At 36.4% G+C, this 11425-nt stretch overlaps 2 protein-coding genes across 2 annotated transcripts; one reads left to right on the top strand and one right to left on the bottom strand.

Annotated features, from left to right (window-relative positions):
• The first annotated feature begins 1964 nt into the window (after positions 1-1964).
• Positions 1965-2486, top strand: LOC111021710 (uncharacterized). Its single transcript, XM_022298747.1, has 2 exons — positions 1965-2124; positions 2200-2486. Exons 1-2 carry the CDS (start codon positions 1965-1967, stop codon positions 2484-2486), a joined length of 447 nt encoding a protein of 148 aa, XP_022154439.1.
• A 6559-nt stretch (positions 2487-9045) lies between these two features.
• On the bottom strand, positions 9046-9739 carry LOC111021711 (uncharacterized). The gene is made up of 2 exons (XM_088124432.1): positions 9707-9739; positions 9046-9585 (listed from the first exon to the last, which is right to left on the bottom strand). Exons 1-2 carry the CDS (start codon positions 9737-9739, stop codon positions 9046-9048), a joined length of 573 nt encoding a protein of 190 aa, XP_087980558.1.
• Between the last annotated feature and the right edge of the window lie 1686 nt (positions 9740-11425).

Genomic DNA, 11425 nt, shown 5'->3' on the forward strand with positions numbered 1-11425 from the left:
CCGAATGATTGGAGACCAAAATTTTCTTGAAAAAAACAATTTTTTTAAATACATAAAAAAATCTTATTTCAAAAAACACATCCTGCACTTGGAAAAAAAACTTATTATTTTAAAACAAATTTTAAGATCCTTCCTCTTCTTTTCAAAACTTATTTAAACTTAATTTAAGATATTTTATTTCCTATGTAATATTTTTTTTCCTTTGTAACACAGAGAGATAATGAGAAATATGAAACCCATTGATCATCGGTCAAAAAGCCACCAAACGAAACAGTAAAATGCCACAAAGGAAAACAAAGAGGCTGCTAAGATTTCACCACACTAAAACTTCCAACCGAAAAGCTAGATCATATAACGCCCTATAGTCGCCTAGTTTCTCCAGCCTCCTTTGACGACTAAGTGTCAAAGAGATTTTCTTTCTTTTAAATAAAAAAACAAAACTTGACTTATTGTACTCACAAAACACTTTTTCCTTATTGACACAGCAATAATTGACGTATAAAGCAGCCCCGAACAACACTAAAAAATCAGCACAATAAGTACGTAAAACAGCCCCCAAAACCTCAAATTTTTCCCCACGAAAACATTTGTAAATAACCCCAAACTGGTCCCAAAAGTTTTAAAACTTGAGGAGTGAACAAAACATAATAAAAAAAACAAATACAAAGTCACGAACGTAACTTAGCCCACCTTGTTTACCTATGTAAGGAATATTATGGGTCTATTAGTTGGAGTGGAAGCGGATCGGGTCATTGTTGGAGTTCATAAGGGGCGTTGTTGGATCTATAAGGGTCAATGAAAGAAAAATGATTATGATCGAGGAGGAGGTGATTATGGTAGAGTTAGGGAGAGAGGAGTCTGAGTTTCCTTCCTTGTTTTTTTCTTCTCAAACTAATCAAAACCCTCTCTTTATATAGGGTGTAAAAAGCAATGGTAAGACTATATCACTGAAGTAGGAAAGGTGCCACTTTTGGTGGAATGAAGACTTGACAAAATCTTAAAAAAAAAAAAACTCTTTTATTTAAAACCAGATCTAATTTTTTTTACTTTTTAACAATTGATTAAAAAGGAAAAACTTGGGTTTTTAATAAAATACAAACAACTAAAATAAATATAATGATGATAATAATAATAATAAAATCAAATTCTTTTTAAAACAAAATCTATTTTTATAATTTAATTTATTTAAAACTTTATATTAAAACTTATGTTATCTTTAACCAAAACAATTACATTAAAACTTATGTTATTTTTAACCAAACAAAAATAATAATAAAAAGGAAAATTAAGTCGGACCAAATACGGTGTCTATAATAGGTAACCCAAGAGTTGGGTGGTCGGACATCTTGTCCAAGCGAAGTTCACAGACGTCTCCCGCATGTATAGACGGAAGGACATTATACAAGACATGAGGAAGGAATATGATGTCAATTTAAGTTATGATATAAAGCATGACAGTCCAGTGAAGACTCCGACTTATTAGAGGGGCATTGAAAATCATGAACCCAAGTATTATTTTCGAATTGGAACTATTGGGTCAATCGATTAGAGGTTTACTTGGTTGTATTAGACCATTGTTGGTTGTTGACGGGGCTCACCTACAAGGGAGGTTCAAACGGGTATTGTTAACAGCTTCTGGTGTTGATGCGAATAACCATATTTATCCGATTGCATTTGCGATTGTCGACGGTGAGACCGTATCATCATGAGTATGGTTTATGACTTAAATAAAAAGTGCGCTTGTTAACAATTTGGTTTTCGTTTCTGATAGACATCCAATAATTTGTAAGGCAATTGAGAAGATATTTTCTATTGTATTTCATTGCTTTTGTATACAGCATATTAAGATGAACTTGATAGCAAAATTTAAAGACGATGCGAAAGCAATCGAAGACTATTTCTAAAGGCTGTAAAGACATATCAAGTTTTATTTCAACTCAATCTGAGACCAACTTCCTGGTACGATGGAATACCTAGACGACATTGAGAAGGAACATTGGGCTCGTTGTTTCCAAACTGAATTGAGGTACACTCAGATGACCACTAATGTTGCTGAGTCTGTAAATGCCTTCTTTAGGCACACGCCTAAGTTGCCAGTGACTGCTTTACTTGACCACATTAGAGGTCTGTTACAGACTTGGTTCTACAATCGACGGATGCTTGTATCTTCTTGATCCACCACATTGTCTGACAATGCAGAAAAGATGTTCGCTGAATACTCAGATAGTACCATGAGACACATTGTAGTCAACATCGACCAGTTTCATTTCGAGGTACGTGATGGCAACCTTGACGGGATTGTTGATTTAAACTCTAGAACATGTAGTTGTCGGGAGTTCGATTACTTTAGAATTCCACGTTTACATGTTATTGCCGGGGCGATGGTACGCAACATAAATCTATACACTCTGTGTGACGAGGCGTACACGACGAACTTTTTGATTTTGGCTTATACAGAATCAATCTTTCCAGTCAGACACGTCTAGACATGGAACAGTTCGCCTGAGTTTGTCAACATACAGGTGGAACCATCGAAGACGATTCTTAGAGTCGTTAGGTGACAGATGGTTATGATTCCTTCAATGGGCCAGGTGTGCCAAACACGTAAGTGCGGTCGTTGTGGTACGTCGAGACACAATCGCAAAACATGCCGCGAACCCTAAACACATTGTGAATGTATGATTTTGTTGGTTCTTTATGTTTGAACATGTATGAAGTGGACACAATGAAAATTGGAAGGTAATTTGTATCTCAAGCAAGCAACCATGCATGCTTTGGTAATCCTATGTGTTATATTATTATTATAATTTTGAGATTGTATGTATATGTGTTTCATATGTATTATCCAACGTTCGTGATCGTGGAAGGTATGAAATACTAAAAACAGAACTGAAACATATATATTACCATAAGAAAATGTGATGATACGCCCTTATTTGTACAACATATTGTCGCCTAAAAAATACAACATTAGTTTGGGTCAGAGTGTCCATCTTTGACCCGATGACATGATACTCGAAGAATTTGACACATAATATCCCACAATCTGTCGCGCTTCTTTGTTGGGTTGCGCCAACTCGACGCACCTTCCATGGTACGACTAGCAAGTCTGGTCGTACTGCAAACATCCTGCCGTAGTGAAGCACCGCAAGTACGATCGTACACATGGGCTTCAGCTCTTTCTCGAGTGCCTCCAATGGGGTGGCTGGCTGTAGTGAATCCCAGACGGTTATATCGCCCTCCACAAGATCGATACCAATTATCACCTAATGGTTCCCGCCTATGTGAATTCGAGTATACATCATGTCTGTACCACTCCAGAGTGTGTTGTGGTCCGACTGTCTATCGAACATGTATCGGAAGATGGTTTTCTTCTTACTACATTCATACTTTATTCTCGAGGCCAAGACTCTTGGCCTCATGGCAGCATATGGACCATCTGTTCAGTTGTGCAATGTCTTTGCAGAAATACGATGACATGAGACTTACATAAAGAATTGGAACATGCATTTTATTATATTGAACCTAAAGGGGTAAAAAATTACTTACAAAAAGAAGTACGTCGTCAATCGCAAACTTTTTGCGACATAGATGAACACACTTGTCCAACTTTTTCGTCGTAAACAGTACTAATGCATCAGCTACCTGTTCCATATAACATATTCACAATGAGGTAATCAACATATTCACAATATCGTACTTAGTGAGTAAGAAATACTTACTTTCTCCTTCAATTCGATATTATGGTCCAGTAGATTGCAATACCATTCTTTCCTTGCATTTCACCTGGAGTAGACCACATTCTTCCGTTGGTTTTTTGGTCATCCATCCATCTTTGGAACTGTTCGTCTAACTATGGAGGAACAAGACATGCTGAGTCGTAGCTCACCACGGTCATCATATGCTTCTTGGTTGGTGTGTACATATCCTTAAGTTTTTACGAGTAATAACGCTTCCGTAGCCCTTCGGTCAGTTAACCTGGTGAAGGTCAGATGCAACATAAACCACAGTTTATGAATTCAGGACAATATAAGTTAACACGAGAGCAGTTAAGTACAAATGATAAAATATATTATATTAAGTTTACCTTAACAATTACTTATGGTGGTACTGCGTGTTGCATATTGGGAAGCCTATCGAGTCGCCTATTTGATGGACCATCAAGTTGCCTACCGATAATGAGATTTTGATATACAAAAAAGTGCATCAGGTTACAATATACTAGCATGAAAGTATACTAGCACACTATAAGGTAATTACTTGAATTCACCCACTCTAGATTCATGATCACTTGACTAATCCACTACGAAGCCATCGGGCTGCTTCCGAACGTAAGGTCCTGAGATTAAAGAACATGATTAGGGGATGTCGTGAGTATACTGTTGGTTCGATTTACGTCCCCTTGTACAAGTGTACACAATCTTCGCAGCAAGTAATAAAAAGTTCGTATCCACAAGGATTGATTGTTACACACTTCAATAATCACTTAAGATGGGGGGTTTTAAACAAGCAAAGTATTTATAACAAATAGGAGAACTAAAGTAAATCAACCCAAACAGTACACCAATGAACTACTGTTAAAATGAATTAAAGACATATGACAGCGAAATATCTAAGGAAAATGCACAAATATGAACTGAAATACTGATATTAAAGTAAGGGGGAAGCGGTTAAGTGACTCTTGTGGACTTAAGCAAACGATGTTACAACATAAACGATGCTAGAGCATTAGCCAAACAGACATGGAATCTTCCCAAATTTTCCAGATTTTCTCCCTAAGTCACCACATACTAAACTCAAGTAGTCCCTAGAGCATAAATGATGTTAGGAAAATGCACAGTTTTCATGACCAAGCTAGGTGATGTTTATCCCTAAGTCACCACATGCTAAACTCAAGTAGACTCTAGCTCGAGATGAAGTATTTCGCTTCCTATTACAATTTTCCAAAAGTTAACAAGAAGGTATTCCAACATGGTGATCAAGCATATTGAAAATAAATTTATAAAACAACTTCAACTCAATGTTGTTCATCATTTAAAAACAGTAACAAAGTCTACAACCACAATGGTTCACAACAACCTCCCCCTCACAAATTAGATTAGCTACGTAAAGCCATACAAGAAAATCAAATAAAAACTAGAATGAAAATAAAACAAAGAGATTCAAAGATGAAGAGAATGAGCTGAAGGTTTCAGCTCAAAGCGAAATTCTCTTGTTCTCTGTTTCAGCAGCAAATTTCTAGGCTTATTCTTCCTCTTCCACGGCAGCTGGATAGGTTTCTTGGAGAGTGAGATGGATGATTCCAAAATGGAGTGGGGAAGAATCCTCTTAGAGGCTACCTTAAAATGGGACTTTTATATCCATCCTTAATTTTAGGGCAACACAAAGGATAAAGTGGGCCCCAGCTGTAAATTCCAGATTTTTCTCCGAGTTACTGTGGTAAATCCCGTTGAGCAGTCCTTTCACTGTCAATTTGTCATTTTCTGCTGCTTTCTGAATCTAAATCTGATACTGTAGCATCGTCCCGTTGAGCAGTCCTTTCACACCAAAATTAGCTCAATTGCAATTGACAATACTAAAATGTAGAAAGCTAGTGTTTATGATCTTTTTAACACAAACTCAGTGAATAAGGGTACAAGTGATGCTATCTTTAGCTAATTTATACCAACATTATCCCCAAATAACTCTCTATATGAAGAGTTATCATATACGGGCCAGTTAGCATTAAATAAGTAGGAGTTACCTCAATTACACTGACTCAATGATCAGGGGAAGCCTCCACTGTTGCATTGTCCTCATCCGTTTTCGGACCCTGATCCGTCTTCGGATCCTCGTTCATGTTTTTTGGACCCTGATCCATCTTTCTGATACTCGTCTGTATTCTTCGATTCCTCGGGAGTCTTCGAAACCTCATCAGGTCTTTGGTCCTCATCCATATTCTTTAGACCTCCAATTGTCTTCGAGTCCTCATCAGGCCTTTCATTTGAGTGACCATCTCCATCGGGCCCACCCCCACCTCCAAAATATTTACTCGGATTGGGGAACTTCCCATGAAGAAAAAATACGATCCATAAGAGTTATTGTAGTAAAACAGTAAAAACTAAACTAAATGAAGTTTATATAATAAAAAAGATGCTTACCTTTGACATTTTCTTAAGGTCCTTTGGATACCTTTCAGGGCGATTTCAATGCCACCCAAGGTGGCCTCAATAGCACCAACACGATCACTGAGCCTCCTCAACCATCTACTGATCCTCTTCTTGAATTTCTTCTTCTTCGTCTTCTTGTCTGGCGTTTGTCCGTCATTTCCTTCTTCATTGGCCACAACATCGTCCATTGGAGGGGCCTCTTCTCGAACATCCTCTTCTACCAAATCTTCTACAATCTTCTTCCCTTTGTCACTCCCTCTTTTTGCATGATTTCCCCTTTCCATAGTGGGAGACGCTTGAACAACAGGCAAATAAGGTCTTATGTCAATGTCGTGTCTTTGAGGGGATATGATGCGGGCTTCCCGTGGAAGCATGATACGGTTCATGTGTTGTTGCTCAGCATCCATCGACTTCAAGTATACCTTAACCTTGAACTGCATAGAAACGATTGTTAGATCCAAATGAAAAAACAAATATCAAGCATACGACCATCTGAGAATTGCTTACCCACGTGTTATCGAATACATCACTCGCAAACACACGAAACCCGTAAGAATAGGTGCACGATCATCTGAGAAGTCGAGGAATGGTGTCGTCACTCAACCTCGTTGCTACTTTCACACTAAACATCGAGATAGTCTCGTATGCCCATACCTGGAATCAAATGAAGTCAAATAAATTATGTAGTTAAATAATCAATTTAATTTTACAGTTGACCTAAACCTCAATAACCTGAAACATGTGTAGGGTCGTCTCTCACCTTCTATTGGTACACCGATAGTTTATCATTTAGAACGTTCTTTAGGCTCCAAATTGTCCTTTCAAAAATCATCGTAGTGTAGTCATAGTTGTAGAACAACTCCAACCGATCCACAATACCTAATAGATTTGTATCTATGAACTGCCTCCTTTCGTCATCCATTATGGCAAGCTCTATGAAGTAAACTATGGCAACCTTGACAACATCCTCGTTGTTGTCAAAACTCTGCTCCATAAAAATCTTCTCCAACTCCTTACACTTAACCCTCACACTATCCTTAAAATAACGTGCTCTAAGTCTTCGACCGAGAATATCGTTATCTACTCTATTAATCCTGTGTTTGAGCCTGATGATTAGGTCAAGCTCTTGCTTGTCGAAAGACACCCTATTTCCAAATAGGTTAAAGTTAATGACATTCTGTTTCTACTCAACCTCTCTCAACAACAGGTGATGAATCAATTGACCATTAAATACAACGTCAATGTCCAAAATAGGAACAAAACATGTTTGCTTAAACATGTCTATTGGGTTGGGGTTAACCTAGCCTTATGCGTAGAAGTGAGTTTACCTATATGGGCAAGGTTTGTCGACGAGGTCGAAAACGAGTCATTACGGTCTAGCATAAGTCTCAAATCCATCGTATCTCCTAGACAAAGTTAAAATTAAAAATATTAGATAAAGACCAATGTAACTAAGTTAAAAAGAATTTAAAAAAACGTCTTCAATGTGGGAATATAAGTTCTGCCATTCATCTCGATTCGAGACGGACTAGGATGAAAGCCAGAAAGAAGGTTGTCATTTCTGCCTTTCATCCTGGGCCGAGACGGACTGGGACGAGACAGATTGGGACAAGGTTCGAGATGAAAGACAGAACATGTATCATCTCGCAGCTTCACTTCTGGCTTTCATCCTGGTGCTTGTCTCGGTCCGTCTCGTACCAGGATGAAAGGCAGAAGCCAAGCTTGATCCCGGAGTGAACCAAATGGTATCCCGGATGCCATATTCGTCATCCCAAAACGAAACACACTAGGATTGAATCAGGGATTGAATATGAAACGACATCCAATATTTCCTTTGTTTTGATTTCTCAATCTGATACCTGCACGACCCAAAATGAAAGGAAAAATTACTTGGCTGCTTCAGAAAGCGTCGAAAATGAAAACCCTAACAACAAGGAACGAAAAATTTCTCTAAACTACGAAAAATTTCTTTAAACAAAAAGAGAACCCTAAACTCTGACTCAGAGATCGAAACCATGATGACGAGAAGAAACTCTAACCTTGATGATGAGAAGAGACTGATGACGTTACCTCTAAAATTGATGGGTGCAAAACTCCAAGAAATCGTCTGTTGGCCTTTTGAGAACCGAGATAAGGAATGAAGGGAGAGAATGATTGGGAATGCTCCGAGATAGGGAGGGAATTGATTTTTTAAAATTGAGGGAATACGGTAATTTCACAATTAAAAATTTTGGAAGGGGTACAAAATAAGGGGAAGTAGGGTAACAAACTATGTTTTTTCAAAATAGTGTCATTTATCCGATTTCACTTATTGAAAGGGTCATAAATCCCAATTTCCCGAGATTGTGAAAGCTCTGAAAATTTTTCATGGGGTATTTTACAAATGTAAGATTTTTTTTAGTATAAGAGTGGGGGATTGAACTCACAATCTCTTGGTTGGAGATATAAGCCAATTATCACAGAACAATGCTCGCTTTGGCTACAAATGTAAGATTTGAATGGCATTTTGGTATGTAACAATAGTATCTTCTTTAAGATATATGTGGTATATTCAAGGTTCGAAACGTCGAGGTCCCGAGTTTAAGGACATGTCGATGTCGACCAATATTTCGAGAAAAATGACGAAAATTTATGGATATTTATGCAAATTTTTTGAATTAGTAAATAAAACTTTAATTGCAACTTAATTAGCTCATAATTGATCTTTTTTAACAATCATATCTAAATATATAAGTAATATACTCATGAAAATGTCGTTGCAATGAAAATATCGAAATAAAATCATGTATACATACATGGAATATATTAGTAAATTGAATTTTTTTTTAGACAAAAGAACTAACAAAAACAATTAAAGAAAAGAGACAACATTAGGGTTGTTCGCAATGCTAAAATCTCATCTAGCTTCTACAGTAAGCCAATTTGGGAATCTAGAGATCCAGATTTTGTTTGGATTTGACGAAATTGCAGTTGAAGCCAAACGATGAGTAACATTACTTGAAGATCTTTGAATATGCATGAAGAGAATATCTATGAAATTTATGGCACACATGTGAATGTCATCCACCCATACATTAGGTTGGTGAGAAGGATCATACTCCTGCGATATGAGGTTGATCGAGTTCTGCGAATCGGAGTCCACCTGCACAAATATGAGGTCGAGACATTGAGTCAGCCATAAACCCTCAAGAATAGCCAATGTCTCAACTTGCAAAGGTTCATAAAACACATCTAATTTCCTTATCATTGCAACAATAATTTCTCCTTTGTCATTTTGGCAAACCACCCCAATTCCTGTTCTTGAATTTGATAATTTGCAGGCAGTGTCTACGTTTATCTTTACCCAGTCAGGAGAAGGAGGAGCCCAATAATTTACGTCTTTCCCAGCCTTGTTGCTATTCGGGAGATGAATATCGGCTCTTTCGTGAAAGTTGCGCTATTTCGATTTCCTTCAATTATGACATAATCCATTCACTTCTGCTTTTTACATCAAGTATTGGGTTGTTAAACTTAGTCGCATTTTGGTCGAGCCATATAGCCTAAGTACTAACACTAACCAGTTTTAACTCCTTTATAGAAGTAGACTCCATCAGCTAGATAAATCTGTCTTGGAAAGTTTTATTATTGCTTGATCATGTTATATTGATAATTCATAATCCAATCTAGTTTTTAGTTACATAAGTGAACAAGATATGTTAAATATCGATATATATAAAATATGAAATAATAGTAAAAATTTTGAAAAATAAGATTTATTATATACAAATTTTGGTGATAAATTTGATAGAAAAGTTAGATGAATGATTGATTTAGAGATGTATTTGAAAATTTTGATTTTAAATTTGAAAAGAAAGTGGTAAAAAGTAAAAATAAAAAAATAATTTAAGTGAATTAGAAATGTGTTTGGAAATTATATAAATTTAATTGGAAAGTTGGATGGATTATTGTTTTAGAAAAGTGTTTGAAGAGTGTAAATTTAAATTTGAAAAGAAAAGTGGTAAAAGTATTAAAAAATAATTTGAGTAAGTTAAAAATGTGTTTGGAAATGGTATAAATTTGATTGGAAAGTTGGATGGATGATTGATTTAGAAATATGTTTGAAAAATTGTGTAAGTTTAAATTTGAAAAGAAAAGTTGTGATAAAGAACCTTAGTGCAACGAACTATAAGAAACCTTAATGGAGTTATAACTTTTATAAAGCATAACACTAAAACTCATAATTCAAGTTGTATCAATCGAAGAAATGACTAAAACGAATTACCTTGATGATCAATATCAGGAATAGAGAAAATTTGTTCCTAAACTCGAGATTCGAACCACTCCACAAGATAGCTTGATCAAGGTTACTTGAATGATCCTAGCATGCAAATCTAACACTCAAGAATGGTAAGGAATAACAAGCTCTAGGTTTTTTAAAGCAAATTTGCAACTTTCATTCAATAACAAAATTCTGAATTTTCAAGGAAACAAAGCTAGGCTATTTATAGCCTCCAAAACAATCCTAAAAGTAACCTAAAGGCATTTGAAATGTTGTAACTCCCAATTACATGATGGTCACTCACTAGCTAAAATGTATCTTAAAACGCTTAAAATGAAATGCTTACAACTGAAAATACAACAACAAGGCCTTTGAATCCGAGAATTGAAATCTTGATCAGCCTTCAAAGTCTTTGTAACCTCATAATCATAAATGAATCTTCACTTGAAGTAGTTTGAAGTATCTTTAAGTGTAGTTCCATTAATTGATGACTAACTTGCACTAAATAAAGCTTGAGATACACTTGAGTTCATTTAATGCAACTTAAGTTCTTTGAATCCAACTTAGCTTTATTGAATGCAACTTGAGTTGAACTCCACTTCAACTTCAACAACTTTAAATGGACTCTAAGTTTGCAACGCTAAGTTCATTTAATGCAACGCCTCCCTTAAGCTCTTCTTGGAAGATGTTGTTGAAATGATTCATCTCTCTCTTGATCATCCCTAGTCGAGCTCACCAAGTGTTGAACATGAGAAAGTAAAGCTTGTTGAAGCTTCTTGGCTCTTGATCTCATTATGGGTCCTTGAGGCATGCCAATGGAGCTTCTTTGGTTCACATAATCCTTCCCCTCTTAAGAAGGATTCGTCCTCGAATCATAGCCATCTCCTACATCAAAAGAACTCACATCAGCAATATTAAAGGTTGCGCTAACACCGTACTCACCTGGTAAATCAATTTTATAAGCATTACCATTGATGCGATCTAGAACTTAAATGGACCATCCCCTCCAGGATTTAGA

The sequence above is a fragment of the Momordica charantia genome, assembly GCF_013281855.1.
Source record: "Momordica charantia cultivar OHB3-1 chromosome 5 unlocalized genomic scaffold, Mcharantia_2.0 BLBB01000005.1, whole genome shotgun sequence".
Taxonomy (NCBI): Eukaryota; Viridiplantae; Streptophyta; class Magnoliopsida; order Cucurbitales; family Cucurbitaceae; genus Momordica; species Momordica charantia.

Bases quoted from the DNA above. Each gene is read 5' to 3' on its own strand.
- LOC111021711 (XM_088124432.1), bottom strand. From the start codon at position 9,739: ATGGAGTCTACTTCTATAAAGGAGTTAAAACTG. The intron at 9,586-9,706 runs GTTAGTGTTAGT...AAATCGAAATAG, and splicing joins CTATAAAGGAGTTAAAACTG to CGCAACTTTCACGAAAGAGC.
- LOC111021710 (XM_022298747.1), top strand. From the start codon at position 1,965: ATGGAATACCTAGACGACATTGAGAAGGAACATTGGGCTCGTTGTTTC. The intron at 2,125-2,199 runs GTCTGTTACAGA...CTGACAATGCAG, and splicing joins TTTACTTGACCACATTAGAG to AAAAGATGTTCGCTGAATAC.